This window comes from Mustelus asterias, chromosome 22 (assembly GCF_964213995.1).
Source record: "Mustelus asterias chromosome 22, sMusAst1.hap1.1, whole genome shotgun sequence".
Taxonomy (NCBI): Eukaryota; Metazoa; Chordata; class Chondrichthyes; order Carcharhiniformes; family Triakidae; genus Mustelus; species Mustelus asterias.
Window position 1 is genome coordinate 60,836,200 of NC_135822.1, and position 21,286 is coordinate 60,857,485.

The 21,286-nt window shown below is 44.4% G+C and overlaps 1 protein-coding gene and 1 long non-coding RNA gene across 2 annotated transcripts in view; both read right to left on the minus strand.

Moving 5' to 3' along the window:
- Positions 1-3,993, minus strand: part of LOC144509711 (scavenger receptor cysteine-rich domain-containing protein DMBT1-like) — a gene marked incomplete at its 5' end in the record, with an annotated part of 28,562 nt that extends 24,569 nt beyond the window's left edge. Inside the window, 2 exons of the mRNA XM_078238492.1 lie at positions 1,533-1,790; positions 3,846-3,993. Of these exons, the coding sequence (XP_078094618.1) occupies positions 1,533-1,790; positions 3,846-3,993 (406 nt within the window). The remainder of the gene's footprint in view (positions 1-1,532; positions 1,791-3,845) is intronic.
- A 69-nt stretch (positions 3,994-4,062) lies between these two features.
- Positions 4,063-21,022, minus strand: LOC144509778 (uncharacterized). Its single transcript, XR_013500526.1, has 3 exons — positions 20,906-21,022; positions 5,252-5,284; positions 4,063-4,154 (listed from the first exon to the last, which is right to left on the minus strand). It is a non-coding gene; the product is annotated as an uncharacterized LOC144509778 (long non-coding RNA).
- Positions 21,023-21,286: the final 264 nt, after the last annotated feature.

A 21,286-nucleotide genomic window follows, 5' to 3' on the forward strand; every position in this document is an offset into this window, starting at 1 on the left:
CATTCTGAATCCTTCCACCAGAATCACATTGTCAACATTCTCAAAGTCTTGTTCAACCTTCCTCGACCCTGGACAGCCCTGATTTTCGCTACAGTCACCAATAGCCACAGAGAAACAAACTTTACAAATGATCAGAATGGGAGAAATTGTTGGAGAAACGCTCATCTTTTAAAACTTCTACTCTCGCTATCATACCAAAATCAATAACGAATGAATACGAAACCACTGGCAAATTGTATTCCATCGGAACTATAAATTATAATTTAAATAGCTGACACATCATAGATTTCTCAGGCAACACTTTTAGCACATTATTTTCTTCGAACGCTATCATCCTTCACTCAAGAACAGCATCTTCCCTATTGCCATCAGACTTTTGAAAGATCCAATCATGTATTAAGGTAATCTTTCTCCACACCCCAGCTATGACAGTAACACGACATTCTGCACCCTTTCCTTGCCTTTTCTCCTAAGTAGTCTATGAACGGTGTGTTTTGTCTGTATAGTGCGCAAGAAACAATACTTTTGACTTTATCCCAATACATGTGATAATAATAAATCAATTCAATTCAATGGATTTCAACTACTCTTCCATGAACAGGATCTGATCTTCACGCAGCCCACACCAACCGAGATCTGCAGATACAATTATCATCAACAATATAAACTTCTGAAGAATCTCGGCACACACGTCCTGACAGATCCTAGTATAGTTTACCCACAGGCACCATAGCTTGAACATTCAAGAACACGTTGGTAAATGGTATGTTTAATTCTCTGTCAAAACTCACACACACACACACACACCCACTAACAAACGCACACTGTTTCACCAAGTGTCGCTGTCTCCGTTGTGGTAACAGGCTGAAATGTAATCTCCCAATTAGCCCTCTTTTCCCACGGGAAACCACCAGATTTCTCAGAAAATGGGTTCCACAGCTTGTAAATCCACTTAAACCTGTCCCAGAAACATATGCTGTTCTTTTTTTCCGCTCGAGACAGTCCCAAAACCTTGAAACAGCCTTTGAAACCAGTTCGCCACAATGGTTTGGAGTGATGCCCATAGAAAATTTGCTGTCATCCAGGGTACACCAGTGCACAGAAATATGACAATTACCCATACTGCCTTCCCTTCTCCAGCCCAGCGGCCTCAATTGCAAACTTGTGCAGAATCCACATTTGAAATGGATCCACAACAATCTACTCCGTTTCTCTCCACCTTTGGCGGATGGTCAGGATTTCAATCCCCAGTCAGTGTTGAATCAGTTAGTTGAAGGCAGTATGATATTTATAGCAGCACAATTGTCGTTGAACAGAAGCGGCAGGAAGCAAGGTCCCTGCACTTACAAACAATCAGGAACGCTTCTCCACAAGTACACGCACCTGATCACGGTGCCGTCTACTACATTTGGAAATACGCCCTGAACACTGCTTCCTCTTTATCAAGATGAAAACCTATCTAATCTATTTCTATTTGTCTAGACATATTTGCGGATGAAACTGGTTTGTTTATGTAATTTTTGAGTTTGTACCTGAACAGATAACTCCAGCGTCCTGCTGGTGTCCACAGTCAGGCGATCCGATTACAGGCCCCAATCCTTCTCCAAAGTGAGAGTTCAGTGGCGCTGCTACCGCAGAGCCACAGTGCAACTGCTTACAAAAATGTTCCGCATCCTCTAACGACCAGGAGGAGTTATCACGACAAAGAGTGGCCCAGATTCCTCTCCAATATAGTTCGACTCTTCCTGCACAGGGACTGCTTCCATTCACCAGTCTGGCCTTCGTACTTCCTGAAAATTATATTTCAAGAGGCAGTGAGGTTCATAAGGTGCCTTTATACCTAATAAAATGGTTGTGAATGTTTCTATAATCTTAGCAATAATATCATGTCGTCGGCAGGTGACACTGCGTCCACTGATCTTTTTAAAAGTTTATTTCTGAGTGACACAAGTCGACTTACATTAACAGTGCAATGAGGTTACTGTGAAAATCCGCTCGTCGCCGCATTCCGGCGCCTGTTCGTACACGCTGAGGGAGAATTTAGCGCAGCTAATACACCAAACCAGCACATCTTTCAGACTGTGGGAGGAAACTGGAGCACCCAGAGGAATCCCACGCAGACACAGAGAGAACATGCAGTGGCATTGCACAGGCAGTGACCCAAGCCCAGGTCCCTGTTGCTGTGAGACAGTAGTGCTAGACACTGCCACCATGCCGCCTTTATCTGGCCAGATACATTTTAAACATTCTGGTCAAAATAGAATTTACTTTTGAGTTTAATTTGAAAATCTAGATACGACAACAGAGTTGGTACTAAAAAGGATCATAGAATCCTACAGTGCAGAAGGAAACCATTTGGCCCATCGAGTCTGCACCAACCACAATCCCAGCCAGGCCCGATACCCACAGTCCCATGCATTTACCCTAGCTAGTTCCCCTGAAACCAAGGGGCAATTTTGCATGCCCAATCCACCTAACCTGCACATCTTTGGACTGTGGGAGGAAACCGGGGAATGCAGGGGAAGCCAACGCAGACACGGGGAGAATGTGCAAACTCCACACAGACAGTGACCCGAACCTGGAATTGAACCCGGGTCCCTGGCGCTGTGAGGGAGCAATGCTAGCCACTGGGTCACCCAGAATGAATGTTCTGAGCTGAAATCAAAATGTCACAATGACATATCTGTTTACTGAGGAAAGTTTAGGAGTTTAACTTAAGCATAGTGATGGAAAACAAATTAGCAACTGCTCATGAGACACAAAGTCATCAGTTTCTGCAAACTCAGTGGGAATATGGTGAAAGAGCTGAGGAAACTCCCATGGAAACAATGAGACATTATTCCAGTCCTTAATATCCGTATATTTTGTTATTCATGGGACATGGGAGTCGCTGACTTGGGCATTTATTGCCCATCACTAGTTACCCGAGAGCAGTTGAGAGCCAAACACATTGCTGTGGTCCTGGAGTCACACGTAGGCCTGACCGGGTAAGGACGGCAGATTTCCTTCCCTAAAGGACATTAGTGAGCCAGATGGGTTTTCCCGACAATCGACAATGGCTTCATGGTCGCCAGTGGACTCTTAATTCCAGATATCTATTTTTATTGAATTCAAATTCCACCATCTGCCGTGGCGGGATTAAATCCCGGATCCCTAGAGCATTAGCTGAGTTTCTGGATGAATAGTGTTGTGATAATTCCAGTAGGTCATAGAATCCCATAAATGCAGAAGGAGGCCATTCGGCCCATTGAGCCAGCACCAACCACAAGCCCATCCAGACCCTTTCCCCACAACTCCATGCATTTACCCTAGCGAGTCCCGCTGGCACTCAGGGTCAATTTAGCACGGCCAATCAACCTAACCTGCACATCTTTAGACTCATTGCCTCAACACTTGCACCTCCTCACTTAGAGGAAGAATTGTTCTCGAATAGTGCGTCGGAAAATGAACATCCATTCAGAAGACTTAAAACTAACATTTTTAACAAATTTCCAAGTTACACAGCATAATGTGACAAACAGAAAATTGTGTAAAACTACTTTATTAAAATGACTTAATCAGTTGTGATGGTGACCAGAAGAAAACTATGGGTCAGATTCCATGAGCTCCATCATACAGTTCACTTGTCTGATCTGAGACTTTGTGCTTGCTGTTTTAATATCAAAATGTCTGGGCACAGACAGTGGCCCAAGCAAGGAATCGAACCCGGGTCCCTGGCGCTCTGAAGGAGCAGTGCTCAACGCTGCGACACCTTGCCGCCCCAAAGTAATAATAATCCCAGATGATTTACCCTCCGCCTTTTCAGGAAACTGGCGGGAAACGAGAGACAGCAGTAGGACTTTTACCTGAGCAGATGACGCCGGCATCTTTGGAGTGTGAAGCTGTGGTGTAGGCAAACGCAGCACAATTCCACAAGGAGGACTCGATGCCCTGGCATTCCAAAATGGCTGGCAGAATTTCTCCAGATCCTTCCCCAAAGTGAGCCTTGCCCGGTGCGGAGATCGCCGTCCCGCAGCCCAGCTCCCGACACACAACAGCGGCGTCCCGCACGTCCCAGCGATAATCCGGTATGGTCTGCCACTGACCGCTGGTGTAAACCTCCACTCTCCCAGCGCATGGACTGCTCCCATTCACCAGTCTCAGCCTCTGTTGTACTATAAAATGTCAGAAATAACGTCACGAGTTACAATGGATTAAACCTGTAATGTTCCAGCGCACGCTCCGATCCCGCTCACCGGGCAGAGGAATCAATGAGAACATTGGACTGTGTCCAGACCCACCCCACATCCACCGCTCCAAAAAAACCCGGAGTGAATATTAAACCTGGTAAAAAGTAGAGGGGTATGTGAACCGGCGGTGCATGAGAGCAGGGAAACTGAATTCGGAGTTTAGGTTCTTCCATCACAGCTGCTCCTGTGTGATCGAGCTGGGAACGGATTCAGAATATATCTGAATTTCGAGAGTTTGGGAGATGGGCGGGGAGAAATGATCACTTGTTTCTTGTACTCAGTACTGATTGGATTAACTGCTGTGAGATTCCCGAGAAAAGATCGGGGGAAAAATGCTCATCTATACATTACATAAACAAACAAAAAGTGGAAGAAAGTGGAAGCAGCAATAGGCCATTCGGCCTTTCGAGCCTACTCTGCCATTCGTTGTGATCATGGCTGATCATCAAATTCAATGTCCTGATCCCACCTTCCCCCCGTATAACTTGATCCCTTTCACGCCAAGAGTTGAATCTAATTTCCTCTTGAAGTGACACATCATTTTGGCCTCAATTACTTTCTGTGGTAGTGAATTCCATTGACTCATAACTTCCTGGGTGAAGAAATTTCTCCTCATCTCAGTCCTAAAAAGGTATACCCTTATCCTCAAAGTCTGACCCCTCGTTCTGGCCTCCCCTGCTAACGGGGACATTCTTTCTGAGTCTGCCCTGTCTCAAATGCTGATTGGTGAGATGGAAAGTGGGAGTCCCTTTGGAAACGGCAGCAGTGTGAGTGAAGCTGATCCTTCACATTCTGCTCTTCAATGAGCCTCGTTTCTTTAATCTATCTGTATGGAGACAGCAGCAGTCTGCGAGTTGGAATGAAGGATCGTTCAGAAGAGTGCACGGGACACAGTCCCCACCATTGATAACCAGACAGCAAATTAATGTGTGATCAAAAGGGCATTGAGATTGTGACCCAGCCTTCATATTTAACTGGCTGGAATAATAACAGTAATAGTAGATAAAATAAAGAGCGATTACCTGCTTGAATAGGCTGATTGTTCCCAGGTCTGCCTGAAATAGGAAGTTCAGAATTAGAATTCACTGAGACAGGAAATGAATGAAAATGTCACAAAGAAAAGTCGAAATGGAACGAACTGTGGGGTATGAATTCCAGACGCTTTACGAAGAAATGATATCTGGATCTATGATGACATCAGCTTCGCATTCTCTTTCTAAAAAAGCACAAATAAAATTTCGACAGCAATCCAGCATTGACAACATGCCGAAATGTAATCAAATTAATATCACATAAACACACTGACACCTGAGTACTTTCTGTCCTTGTGGGCGATGTTCTGTTCCTTCTGTAATCTTCCAGTGATCGGCCCTGTGTTACCATTTCCGTGGGGACCAATAACATTGAAAAATAAGTGTACATTTTGAACCTGGTGCAATGTCTATGGTGAGGGCCATCTCAGTAACGTTTATAATAAGAAAAGATAAGGGGATATGGGTTTCAGGTATGGAGGTGGATTTGAGACCGGGGGAAGATCAGCCAAGATCTGATTGAATGGCGGAGCAGTCTCGAAGGGTTGAGTTGCCAACTTTCGCTCTTAATTCCGATGTTACTATGTTCATTGATGAATGCCAATTGGTGCAACCCGATCCTAATTTCATGAAGGGATGGGAACATGATTTAAATTAAACTAAATATTCTGTCTTTGTCTGGTAACTTGTGACTTTGAAAAAATTGTTTGATGGAAGCAATTTTCCACTTGGAACTCACAGGGCCCGATATTACCCTTTTCATTCTAAGTGTTGGGCGGGCTTGAAACTGGGAGTGTTTCAGATCCGACTTTTAGTCCCGTTCTCAGGCGCCCCCATAAGCACTTTGCCCCCAAAAGTATCAACGATTCCGAATCTTGCTGCAGAAGCCTGTGCGCCCGAAACCGTGCAGTTCCAATCCGCGCCTCCAACTGTCCATGCACAGAAAAATGATAGCCTGCCGCTCCACCGCCACATCCCTCCCTGGTCGGATAATGCCTTCCCCTGGTTCCCAGAGATATTGCCCCACCCCCACAAAATTACTGACCGCCTTATCCCCCACACCGCCTTATCCCCCACACCCCGGCCACACAGCCAGATCGCAGGCCCCTTTCCCCTTCCCCCCCAACTGGTCTCAGGCAGAGTGGCAGCGGACTCCCCTCCCCCCTCCCCCCACCCCCACTGATCACAGGCACAGTGTCAGTGGACTCCCCTCCCGCCACACATCACAGGCAGAGTAGCAGCAGACTCCCCTCCCCCCCAACTGATCTCAGACAGAGTGACAGCGGACTCCACTCCCCCCTCCCTCCACCCCGGCACTGATCACAGGCAGAGTGTCAGTGGACTCCCCTCCGCCCCCACACATCACAAGAAGAGGAGCAGCAGACTCCCCTCCCCCAGGCACCCCCCCCCCACCACCCCACTGATCTCAGGCAGAGTGGTCGCGGAACCCCCCCCCGCCCGCACCGATCTCACGCAGGGAGCCGTCGGACGCTAGGCACCTACTAACTGGGGCACCCGAATCGGACTTTATGAAGCATGTTAGTTTTGCGCCAATTCTGGATGGGCGAACACAGTGCTAAAGGGGGAACTACCAGTCAAGTTGGGCGTGCAGATCATTAAGTCAATTGAAATGAATGCAAATGCATTTAAATGGCTGTTGCGCCAGTTTCAGCCGCGGTCCCAGTCGCAGCCATTTTCGGGCCTTGTAAAGGGTGTGTTCGTCAGCTCCGACCTGAGAAAAAGCTTCCCACTGTTCACCCTTCATAATTATGCCCTTCATAATTTTATCCACCTCTATTAGGTTGCCCCTCACCCTCCGTCTTTCCAGGGAGAACATCCCCAGTTTACCCAATCACTCCTCATAGCTCGGACCCTCCATACCAGGCAACATCCTGGTAAACCTTTTCTGTACTCTCTCCAAAGCCTCCACATCCTTCTGGTAGTGCGGCGACCAGAACTGGATGCAGTATTCCAAATGTGGCCGAACCAACGTTCTATACAGCCGCAACATCATATGCCAACTTTTATATTCTATGCCCCGTCCAATAAAGGCAAGCATGCCATATGCCTTCTTCACCCCCCTCTCCACCTGTGCTGCCACCTTTAAGGATCTGTGGACTTGTACACCCAGGTCCCTCTGTGTGTCTATACTCCTGATAGTTCTGCCATTTATTGTGTCGCTCCCCCTTACATTAAATCTACTGAAATGCATCACTTCGTATTTATCTGGATTAAATTCCATCTGCCATTTCTCCGCCTAATGTTCCAGCCTATCTATATCCTGCTGTATTCTCTGACAATGTTCATCATTATCCGCAACTCCAGCAATCTTCCTGTCGTCTGCAAAGTTACTGATCACACCAGCTACATCTTCCTCCAAATCATTTATATATATCACAAACAGCAGAGGTCCCAGTACAGAGCCCTGCGGAACTCCACTAGTCACAGACCTCCAACCGGAAAAAGAGCCCTCCACTGTTACTCTCTGTCTTCTATGGCTAAGCCTGCTCTCCACCCATCTAGCTAGCTCACCTTTTATCCCATGAGATTTAACCTTTTGCACCAGCCTGCCATGAGGGACCTTGTCAAACGCTTTACTAAAATCCATATAGACGAAATTCACGGCCCTTCCCTCATCAATCGTTTTTGTCACCTCCTCAAAAATCTCAACTAAATTTGTGAGGAATGACCTCCCTCGTACAAAACCATGCTGTCTATCATTAATGAGATTATTCAGTTCTAAATGCGCATATACCCTATCTCTAAGAATCTTCTCCAACAATTTCCCTACCATGCATGTCAAGCACACCGGCCTATAATTACCCGGGTTATCCTTGCTACCCTTCTTAAATAACGGGACCACATTTGCTATCCTCCAATCCTCTGGGATCTCACCTGTGTCCAGTGAAGAGGCAAAGATTTCTGTTAGAGGCCCAGCAATTTCATCTCTTGCCTCCCTGAGGAGTTTAGGACAGATGCCATCCGGCCCTGGGGATTTGACTGTCTTAATGTTTTTTAAAAAACCTAACACTTCCTCCCTTGGAATTGAGATTTTTTCTAACGGGTCAACACATCTCTCTGAGACACTACCAGTCAACATGTTCCTCTCCTTTGTGAATACTGATGCAAAGTATTCATTTAGGATCTCACCTACTTGCCCATGCCTCACAAAGAATAAAAAAAGTATGTGACGTGCTTGGAGTCTGGAGCCTCAACTGTCTTTGCCAACTCTCTCTGGATAGGAGCCAGTATATTAGTTTTCACAAGGGAGGCGGTGGCCTTGTGGTGTTATCCCTAGACTATCAATACAGAAACTTAGCTGATGCTCTGGGGACACGGGTTTCAATAAATTCAATAAAAATGATCTGGAATAAAGAATCTACTGACGACCATGAAACCATTTGTCGTTTGTCGGAAACACCCATCTGGTTCACAAATATTCTTAAGGTAAGAAAATCTGCCATCCTCACCCAGTCTGGCCTACATGTGACTCCAGAGCCACAGCTATGTGGTTGACTTAACTGCCCTCCAAAAGTGACTAGGATTGGGCAATAAATGTTGACCCAGCCAGCGATGCCCACGTCTCATAAAGAATAAAAAAGTATGTGACAGGCTCGGAGTCTGGAGCCTCAACTGTCTTCGCCAACTCTCTCTGGATAGTAGCCAGCATCCTGAAGTTCCCCCTCTCCTACAACCCACTGAAAGACCAGAGGGAATAATCTTTCATTATTTGTCTCAAAAAGGTTCACAATCTCAACGTTTCAGAGACGTTTCGGTGAAAACTGGATGAATCTGCTGCAATCCATTCAGTCCCCCGCCCCCCCCCCCCCGCCATATTCTTCCTGTTAATATCATTTCAGCCCCTCAATGTGCTGCTGAATTGCTCTTACGTGTTTCATGTCATTTCGTTCTAATAATGCAAGGTTCCAAGACTCAAACCTTTATTCAGCTTATCTAGATATCTAGGGCTGGCCAAGACGCGAAAGTGAAAAGCGACCATCTGCAACCGTGACTCCCATTTGTGCTCATTCATCTGGACTTTCTCTCTTTAACTCACATAAATGTTCATTCATTTTCCTTTCTGCGCATTACTGCTTGCCATTTATCTGCACGAATCAATTTTCTCCCATGTCCCTTGTCATAGTGTCTGATCCACTGGTTTGGTTAAATTCTGAATGTACTTATTTGTCCAAATCACAGATATATGCATAGAGGTTAAACACATGCAGAGAAGTTCAATTAAATATGTGTGTCATGGTGGCACTGCAGCCCCACAGCGCCAGGGACACAGATTCAATTCCTGGATTGGGTCACTATCTGTGTGGAGACTGTACGTTCTCCCATGTCTCCATGGGTTTCCTCCGGGTGCTCCAGTTTCATCCCACAATCCCAAAGATGTGCTGGTTAGGTTCATTGGCCGTGCTAAATTCTATGTGTACCGGAACAGGCACCGGGGTGTGGCGACCAGGGGATTTTCACAGTAACTTTATTGCGGTGTTAATGCAAGCCACTTGTGACACTCAGAAATAATCTTTAAAACTTAAAACTCACCATTTTTACCATCTCCTGGTCAGATGATAAACTCTTTAAACTGTAGCTGATTGTAAATCCTACTGCTGGTATCCTGTCCCACACGTACCATTCACCCCAATTAATCTGCTTCGCTGACCTACAGCGGCTGCCGCCTCCGAACGCCACACACTTCATTTGTGGCACCACTGTTTGATAGCAAAATGCGAAAGTTATTTTAAAACTTTGTACTCCAGTTTTCTGCACCTTCTTAAGACCAACTGCCAAACGGAAATATTTGTATAAATAACAGGAAACGCAAAGGACGCAAACTAAAAACAGAATAAAATAAAGAATTTCATTGTCAACAATTTGACATGCTGATTGAGATCCAAAATTATTGACATTTTAACTTGGAAATTAACTACATAAGACAATAAGACACAGGAGCAGAATTAAGCAAGTCGGCCCATCGAGTCTGCTCCACCATTCAATCATGCCTGGTATTTTTCTCATCCTCATTCTCCTGCCTTTTTCCCATAACCCGTGATCCCCTTATTAATCAGGACAGATCCATCTCTGTCTTAGACACACTCAATGACTTGGCCTCCACAGCGTTCTACGGCAAAGAGTTCCACAGATTCATCAGTCTCTGGCTGAAGAAATTCCTCCTCACCTCCGTTTCAAAGGATCGTTCCTTTAGTTTGGGGTTGTGCCCTCTGGTTCTACCTTTTCTTACTAATCAAATATGCTCTCCACGTGCACTCTATCCAAGCCTCGCAGTATCCTGTAAGTTTCAATACGATTCCCCCTCATCCTCCTGAACTCCAATGAGTACAGACCCAGAGTCCTCAACCGTTCCTCATATGACAAGCTCTTCATTCCAGGGATCATTCTTGTGAACCTCCTCTGGACCCTTTCCAAGGCCAGCACATCCTTCCTTAGATACGGGGCCCAATTTGGCTCACAATACTACAAATGGGGTCTGACCAGAGCCTGGTACAGCTTCAGAAGTACATCCCTGCTCTTGTATTCTTGCCCTCTTGCCATGAATGCTGACATTGCATTTGCCTTCCTAACTGCTGGCTGAACCTGCACGTCACCCTGAAGAGAATCTTGAACGATGACTCCCAAGTCCCTTTGTTCTTCTGATTTCCTAAGCATTTCCCCATTTAGAAAATAGTCGCTGTCTCCATTCCTCTTTCCAAAGAGTATAACCTCACACTTTTCCACATTGTATTCCAGCTGCCACTTCCTTGTCCGCTCTCCTAGCCTGTCCAATTCCTTCTGCAGCACCACTCTACTTCACCGCCCACCGTCCCCCCAACGCCCCCCCCCCCCGTCGCTTCCTCACTACTACCTGTCCCTCTACATATCTTTGTATCATCTGCGAATTTAAAACTTAAAACTCACCATTTTTACCATCTCCTGGTCAGATGACAGTTCCTTCTCCCAAATCGTGAATGTATTTTGTGAAAAGTTGTGATCCCAGCACCGACCCCTGAGGCACACCACTAGTCACCAGCTGCCATCCTGAAAAACACCCCTTTATCCCCACTCTCTGCCTTCTACCAGTCAGCCAATCCTCTATCCATGCCAGGATCTTACACTTAACACCATGGGCTCATAACTAATTTAACAGTCTCCTCCGTGGCACCTTGTCAAAGGCCTTCTCGAAATCTAAATAAATCACGTCCACTGGTTCTCCTTTATCTAACGTCCTTGTTACCTCCTCAAATAACTCTATCAGATTCGTCAGACATGACCTCCCCTTGACAAAGCCGTGTTGACTCAGTCCTATTTTATGATGCACTTCCAAGTACTTCGTGATCTCATCTTTAATAATGCACTCTAAAATCTTGCAAATGACCGAAGTCAGCCGAACCAGCCTATAATTTCCCGTCTGCTGCCTCCCTCCCTGCTGTCCTAAACAGTGGTGTTACATTAAGTACTTTTCTGTCCTCTGGAAACCTACCTGCCTCTAGTCATTCCTGAAAGATCACCAATAATGCTTCCACAAGTTCCTCAGCTATCACTTTGAAAATCCTGGGATGTAGTTCATCGGGTCCAGGTGATTTATCCACCTTCAGATCTTTCAGTTTCCCCAGAACCTCCTCCTTAGTGATGCCCACTGCACTCACTTATGCCCCCTGATTCTCCTGGAACGCTAGCATCTCACTATAATGTTTATAACTATTCAGTTATAGAATCATAGAGTCATAGAAGTTTACAGCGTGGAAACAGACCCTTCTGCCCAACCTGTCTATGCTGCCCTTTTCTTTCCTCTGCTATTTCTTTGTTTCCTGTTCTTACTTCTCCAGCCTCATCTTTCAGTGGGCCAATGTCTATTATGCCTCTCTACTACCTTTTATACCTTGAAAAATAGTCTTCCTATTTTCTTTTATATTACTAACTAGCTTTCACTCATATTTCATGTTCTCTCATTGCTTATTTAGTTCTCCTCTGCTCACTTTTAAAGTCTTCCCCATCATTTGGCTTCCCACTAATCCTCACCTCTTTGTATGCATTTTCTTTTGCTTTTATGCTGTCCTTTACCCATCGTACCCATGTAACTATCTAAATGCTTTTTAAAAAACAAAATTGTACCCACCTCTTCTACTACCTCTCGCAGCATGTTCCAGACACTCGCCATCCTCTGTGAAAGAATTTCCCCTCTGGACACTTTTGTATCTCTCCCCTCTCATCTTAAACATATGCCCTCTAGTTTTAGATTCCCCTACCTTTGGGAAAAGATATCGACTATCGAGCTGATCTGTGCCCCGCATTATTTTATAGACCTCGCCAAGATCACCCGTCAGCCTCCTACGCTCCAGAGAAAAAAGTCCCAGTCTATCCAGCCTCTCCTTATAACTCAATCAATCAAGTCACGGTAGCATCCAAGTAAATATTTTCTGCACTCTTTCTAGTATAATAATATCCTTTCCATAATAGGGTGACCAGAATTGCACACAGTATTCCAAGTGTTGCCTTACCAATGTCTTGTACAACTTCAACAAGACATTCCAAATCCTGTATTCAATGTTCTGACGATGAAACCAAGTATGCCGAATGCCTTCTTCACCACTCTGTCCACCTGTGACTCCACTTTCAAGGAGCTATGAACATGTACCCCTAGATCTCTTTGTTCTCTGACTCTCCCCAACGCTCTACCATTGACTGAGTAAGTCCTCCCCTGGTTCAATCTACCAAAAAGCATCACCTCGCATTTGTCTAAATCAAACTCCATCTGCCATTCATCAGCCCACGAGCCCAATTGTTCAAGATCCCGTTGCAATTGGAGATAACTTTCTTCACTGTCCACTATGCCACCAAACTTAGTGTCATCTGCAAAGTTACTAACCATGCCTCCTATATTCTCATCCAAATCATTAATATAAATGAGAAAAAACAGTGGATCCAGCACTGATCCCTGAGGCACACCGCTGGTCACAGGCCTCCAGTTTGAAAAACAACTCTCTGCAAACACCCTCTGGCTTCTGTCAAGAAGCCAATTTTGTATCCATTTAGATACCTCACCCTGGATCCCGAAAGATTTAACCTGATGCAACAACCTACCATGCGGTACCTTGTCAAAGGCCTTGCTAAAGTCCATGTAGACAGCATCAATTGCACTGCCCTCATCTACCTTCTTGGTTACCCCTTCAAAAAACTCAATCAAATTTGTGAGACATGATTTTCCACTCACAAAGCCATGCTGATTGTCCCTAAACAGTACTTGCTTCTCTAAATGTCTGGAGATCCTGTCTCTCAAAATGCCTTCCAACAATTTACCTGCCACAGATGTGAGGCTCACTGGCCTTTAGTTCCCAGGCTTTTCCTTGCAGCCCTTTTTGAGCAAAGGCACAACATTTGCCATTGTCCAATCTTCAGGCACCTCACCCGTGACTATCGATGTTTCAAATATCTCGGCGAGGGGACCCGCAATTTCCTCCCTCGCCTCCCACAATGTCCTGGGATACACATCATCAGGTCCCGGGGATTTGTCTACCTTGATGCGCTTTAGGACTGCCAGCGCCTCCTTCTCTGTAATATGTACACTCCTCAAGGCATCACTATTCATTTCCCCAAGTTCCCTAACATCCATGCTTTTCTCAACAGTAAATACTGATGGGAAATATTCATTTCGGATCTCACCCATCTCTTGTGGATCCGCACATAGATGACCTTGTTGATCCTTAAGAGGCCCTACTCTCTCCCTTATTACTCTTTTGCCCTTTATGTATTTGTCGAAGCTCTTTGGATTCTCCTTTCCCATATCTGCCGAAACAATCTCGTGTCCCCTTTTTGCCCTCCTGATTTCTCTCTTGACTCTACTCCTACACCCCCTATACTCTTCAAGGGATTCACTTGATCCCAGCTACCGATGTATGTCATGTGCCTCTTTCTTCTTCTTGACCAGGGCCTCAATATCCCGAGTCATCCAGGGTTCCCTACTTCTGCCAGCCTTGCCCTTCACTCTAAGAGGAATGTGCTTAACCTGAACCCTGGTTAACACACTTTTGAAAGTGTGCCACTTACCAGACGTCCCTTTGCCTTCCCACAGACTGCCCCAATTAATTTTTGAAAGTTCCTGCCTGATACCATCAAAATTGACCTTGCCCAAATTTAGACTTTTAACTCTTGGGCCAGACCTATCATTCTCCATAGCTTTGTTAAAACCAATGGAATTATGGTCACTGGTCCCAAAGTGATCTCTCACTAACACTTCTGTCACCTGCCCTTCCTTATTTCCCACGAGGAGGTCACGTTTTGCCCCCTCTCTAGTCAGGCCATCCACATACTGAATGAGAAATTCCTCCTGAATACACTCAACAAATTTCTCTCCATCCAACCCTCTAATACTATGGCTGTCCCAGTCAATGTTGGGAAAGTTAAAATCTCCGACTATTACCATCCTATTTTTCTTGGAGATATCTGTAACTTCCTCACATATTTGGCCCTCAATTTCCTGCTGACTATTTGGGGGCCTATAGTACAATCCTATCAAAGTGATTTCCCCCTTCTTATTTCTCAGTTCTATCCATATATATAGACTCAGCGGTCCAACCCTCGGATATATCCCCTCTCAGTACGGCCGTGATGCTTTCCCTAATAAAAAGTGCAACTCCCCCTCCTCTCTTACCTCCTGTTCTATCTTTCCTATAGCATCTGTACCATGGAACATTGAGCTGCCAGTCCTGTCCCTCCCCTAGCCATGTTTCAGTAATTGCTATAATATCCCAGTCCCACGTACTCATCCATGCCCTGAGCTCATCTGCCTTGCCCGTCAGGCCTCTTGCATTGAAATAAATAAAGTTTAATCTGGACTTCCCTTGCTCTCTGTCTTGCTTTTGACCGATCTGTCTGGTATTAGGATTACTGACACTGCCTTTACTTCTTAACGTGCTCTCTTTAACTTCTGTGCTGTCCTCAAACTTCTCTTCTGTCTCCCTACAGCGTTGGATCCCACCCCCTGGCAAACTAGTTTAAACCCTCCCGAGTGGTTCTAGCAAATCTCACTGCCGGGATGTTAGTACTCCTCCAGTTCAGGTGTAACCCATCACTCTTGAACAGGTCAACCCTTCCCCAGAAAAGATCCCAATGATCCAAAAATCTAAATCCCTGCTCCCTGCACCAACTCTCAAGCCAGGCATTCATCTCCCAAATCCTCCTATCCATACTCTCACTAGCACGTGGCAGCGGTAGTAGTCCTGAAATTTCTACCTTCGAGGTCCTGCACTTTTGCCTTCTGCCTAACTTTCTGTATTCACATTTCAGGATCTCATCCCTTTTCCTTTCTATGTCGTTGGTATCAATATGCACAACGACATCTGGCTGCTCACCCTCCCCCTTAGGAATGTCCTGCAATCGCTCAGAGACGTCCTTGACCCTGACACCAGGAAGGCAACACGCCATCCTGGAGTCTCGATTGCGGTCACAGAAGCGCCCGTCTGTGCCTCTAACTCGCGAGTATTACTACTGCTCGCTTGCTCTTTGCCCGACCCTGTCAGCAGAACCAGCTGCGGTGTCACAGGCCTGGCTGCTGCTGGTATCTCCCCCTGACAGTTCCCTTAATCTTAAGTTCCCTAATCAAGCCTGACTCATTCCACATCACCAAATCTTGAATTGCCTGTTCCCTAGTAGGTTGTGTCACACGCTGCTCCAACAAACAACCTCTAAGACATTCCACACAAATTCATTTTCTTGGGATCCACTGCCTACCTGATTTTCCCAGTCCACCTGCATATTGAAGTCCCCCATGACTATTGTAATATTGCCTTTTTATATGCCTTTTCTATCTCTTGATTGATTTTCTGCCCCACATCGATCACTGCAAGGGAGCCTGCACATAACTCCCATCAGGGTCCTTTTAACTTTGGCATTCCTTAACGCTACTCGCAGAGAGTCTATGCCTTCGGATCCTAATTCGCTTCTTGCAATCGGTTTAACTTCAATCCTTACCGACAATGTAACCTCGCCCCTTTTGCCCATCTGCCTTTCCTTTCCATAGGGCACATATCCTTGGATATTTATATTCAAGACCTGATCCCCTTGTAGCCACGTCTCTGTGATGCCCACAACATTGTACCAGCCAATTTCAAAGTGTGCAACAAGCTCATTTACTTTGTTCCGTATAGTGCGCGCATTCAGGTACAACACCCTCAGTCCTGCATTGACCACCTCCCTACTCATACATGTCACCTTTTTTGCTCTGCCTGAGCTTAGACTCCTGCTATTTTCTATACTCTCTGTTCTATTACATGGTTTGGAAACTCTATTTTATATGGGCGATTTTAAGATTACAACATGCAGTCAATACTGCTTACCAGATCATGTTCCTCGAGCACATTATTAGCTGCGTGAAGAATTGAAATCATTATTTTATATTAAACAGCTTCATGTCCGATTTGAACAACTTCCGTAGCTGAGCAGGATGTAGAAAGCAAATTATTTTTTCACGATATGATAATTCTATACACCATTAAAACAGCGGACATGAAGAACTCACTCCGAAGAATCCCATGAATGGACCTACCTTATATTAAGTTGATCCTTCTCTACACCCTTCAGACTGCAACACTCTATTCTGCACCCTCTCCTTTCCTTCTCCCCTGTGTACTCTATGAATGGTATGTTCTGTCTGTATAGCACGCAAGAAACAATATTTTCTCTGTATACTAATACATGTACCAATATTAAATTAAATCAAATCAAATCAATAGTTTTATCAGTAACTTCCAAACATCTATCTTCAAATTCTTGTGCATGTGCCTGAATAAACGTTATCATGGTCAGAACACAACCAAACACAAAGCAAAAATTTGCAGGACCCATGCAAATTGTTCTGGTTAGTATCTGTCGAAGGTAAATATGCAAAACGATTCGTTAACAAAGTGACCAGTCCATGGAACTTGTGAAAGGAGATGAAAGAACATAAACTGGACCAGGAATAGAGCGTAGGGCCCTTCAAGCTTGCGACATGGTTCAATAATGTGCTTGCTAATACACTGTCCCAAATCTTCATTGCAGCCCTCCCTCTCCCAATAGATGGGGAACACACTTTCGATCTTAAGAGACCAAATGCACGAATTATCTGAAGACACTGTGCATGATATCAAAAGTTAATTTGACGTAAAAGGCAGATACATATAGCAAATCCATATCAGATCAATCGAATCCTTTTTGGGTCATGTCATTGATTCCAACTCCACGAATAATTAAAATCAATGAAACGATATTGCTTTCCCGGTCAATACAATACAATATTTATCGCGTTTTTCCAACCTGTGCAAACTATTTATACTGTGTTAGTGCCTTCTTTGTATCACACTGAACTTGCACTGCGAAACTCCGGGGACAGAATTCTCAATGCGGGTTGAGTCGGCAGTCGGTGCATTTGCTCCATGGTTCAATAATGTCCTTGCTGATCTAATATCCCGAATATTTCTGACTCCGATACCCTCTATTCCAACACTGACCACTCCCAACAACTAGGAGACTCGGCTCAAGCCGCCTGTTGATATTTTAACTCCAGCCTGTTTCGTCTAAAAAGAGCTCTTGGAGACAAAAGAAGAAAAACCGCTGCGGCATTATTTTCAATAAGAAATCTGAACATGACGAAAATCTCATGTGCAAATTCAATTAACTCAACTATAATGCACATTTTTACGGATCGTGGTAGAAATGAAGAACGATTGTCTTTTTTGAATTTGATGCACTTAAATATAAAATAGCATCGAACATGTACTGAATGATAAGCCTATCTGAGATTAACTCTGAGTTTGTGATTACTTATTGGTGATCTTCAAAATGATCACCTTTAATATTGTTTAATATATTCTATTTCATTTTGATACATACACTGCCTCTTTTTAATTTAACATTTCTCATTCATCTGAAATCTGACTTACAAGCATTTTAATCTCCCGATTTGATATTTAAATAAAAATTGAACACCAATGCCGCTGCAGTTTGCTTTACTGGGTCTTCCGCGGCTCTTGCAAAGACATAGTAGACAGAAAACGAAATTCTAAGCAGACTATTTAGATCCAACCTGCTCGAAGTGGCTACTCCAGGGATACAAGAGTCTGCAGTGTTAGTTAACCCCGTGAGTGTACAACACCAGTCCAAGCTATACCTCCTGCCGACTGAACTCACGAAGGCCTTTCTATCGCAATATTCAGCAGTAGAGATGCAACCTCAAACCATGGGAGATACCAAATGGCACTCGAAGATAACCCGTACTTTAAATAAACCACATATTTCGGATCTTCGCATCCAATATTCACTAACTGCACAAAATATCAGGAAGCCGTGGCAGAACATGTCCCTCTTGGCATACCAGATGTTTCATAATATATCAACAAACGTAATCAAACACATTGGTTCAATGTGCACACGTTGGAAAGAGTGAGGACCTGGATCGGAAAAGCACTGAGCAACTCAATAAGGCATATCGAGAGGGTGGAAAGTTAATAAGTATACATTTCCCTGTAATTCAACACGTGATAATGTATAAATGTACATGTGGAAAGTATGAACGATTGAGGAAATTTAAATTAACACAAGGCACTGTATGTATAAATAAACGAAACAGAATATTTTAAACAACATTAAAGGTATTCAAATCGAGTCCAGATGACAAAGGGTCAGCTGGACTCGAAACGTCAGCTCTTTTCTCTCCTTACAGATGCTGCCAGTCCTGCTGAGATTTTCCAGCATTGTCTCTTTTGGTTTCAAATTCCACCATCCCCAGTCATTTGTTTTGATAGAGATATTAAATACGCTTTTGAATAAAACGTTGCACCTCGAGCTAAGCTGCCATTTTGCAACGCTTCAAGGCTGCACAAAGTGTGCAAATACTTTAATTGGATTAAATGTACCACATGGTGTTCAGACATCACTGGTGCTGAGAAATACCTATGATAGAACCGCCTGTATCGGATCAGTCGGTAGTCCGTACCGTTCTGCCTGTTGTTCTGCACTCAGTGTGTTAACTTACACCCTGACTGAAATACAATCTGATCTAACAAAAACCGGACACTACCTCTCGAATGCTCGCTTCAAATAATAAGTTAGAATTTCATTTCGAGACTTTTGTTTCTGCACATAGCGACAGCGGACAAAATACAGCAGACTGCTTTGGCACTTGCATTTGCTTTCGCTTTAAATCTAAGTTTGACACAACTCTTACCCAACAGTATAAATATATATTACAAGTAGTTGTGAAATACTCGAAACTCAAAAGTTTCGCCGAAATGGTGTTACTTGTGAGTCCAAGCTCAATTTTTCCCGTAGATGAAAAGGTCCTATGTTCGAGTGCTCTTCAAAGACTTGAGCCGAAAGTCTGGGTTGTAACTCCGCTGGGGATGTAGCAGACGATCGGAGATGCTCTCGAGTGAGTGAGGCGCTATTCCGGCGCCCGACTGCCCTCTCAGGTGCAAGATTTCGAAGAAGTGCCAGGCAGCTTCTTCTCGCCAATATTAGCCGGTCAACCAACATCACAAATAAACGAGTGTAGTTATTTTCACGTTCTTGTTGGTTGCACCTTGCTGTACCTAGAGTAACATAGCGGTTAGCACTGCTGCCTCACAGGGCCAGGGCCATGGGCTCGATACCCGGCTTTGGGTCATTGTGTGTGCACGCTCTCCCCTACCTGCACGGATTTACTCCTGGTGCTCCGGTTTCCTCCCTCACTTTAAAAGATGTGTTATTAGGTGCATTGGCCATGATAAATTCTCCCTCAGTGTACCCGATCAGTGGCCGGAGTGTGCCAACTGGGGCATTTTCAAAGTAAACTCATCATAGTGTTAATGTAAGCCTGCTTGTGCACTAATAATTAAATTAAACTAATGTAATTGTATCGTTTCCTACTCTGGTCAAATATATACTGTTACTTGAATATATTTGAGCAACGCGTCTATTTGACAGTAAAGTTCTTTGGCATACTCTGAAGTCTAAAAGGCGATATTAATGCCAGCATTTAGTTTTTTTTACAGAAAAGGAAGATATTTCCCAATTGCCGTTGATGGAATTTAAATGTGAACCAATCAATCCACAAGATGTATCAGATGAAGTTCTGCAAATTTCAATATCCACTTCACTCGATCGCAATAAACGGCAGATTTGTATAAAGTAGATGGATTTCTGTAAAATGGCCCGAGGCACCTGTTGTCGAAGTGACTGCACTCTATATATGCAGACGCAGTTTCAATAAACCAGTAAGATTTTTAACTCCAGTCTGCGCTCTGCACCAAAGTCGCAAATGGAACTCGCGACGGCAACAATTTTTGATATCTCATTAAATTACCCACAACAGAACTAAAACTGAAGAAAATATTATTATTTACTTTGCACATCAGCTCATTGCGTTCTGTTAGTGAAGGCAGTTATTATATCAGTGCCATACTTCAGCAATGTTCAATGTATCAATAATGCGTACATTTCAGTCATGGCCAATGTATCAATAATGCACATATTTCAGTAATGAGCAATGTATCAACAATGCACACATTTCAGTAATGGTATATGTATCAGTAATGCACACATTTCAGGAATGGTGAATGTATCAATAATACGCACATTTCAGTTATGCTCAATGCATCATAAGAGAAGTGAATACCTTCAATCACTTACAGTTCAAAAGCTGCAGCAGAATTAAGGTCAGGCAAGACCACAACATCATTCGGGCTGTCAATTACAGGGATAACATCTGAAGATTAACCCAATGCTATTCGCAGATGCCGAGCGGTCTTTCAGCACCTTTTAACCCACGGACTATTCTGGAAGTTAACTCCTTTGTAACAGCGTGTAGAGAAACCAATGTTTCCTTTCAAGTTGCCAATGGAATTTAACATGTGCAAACCGTCAGTTGCAGTCTGGTCAAATGAACCAATGAGAGGTAATGTGCTGCGCCCAGGTTCCAAGCACGAGCTTATCCTCAGAGACTAATGACGGCGAACAGTCTGAAATGACAATGAGTCAACGATCTTGCATCCAGACCATAGATTTAAACAA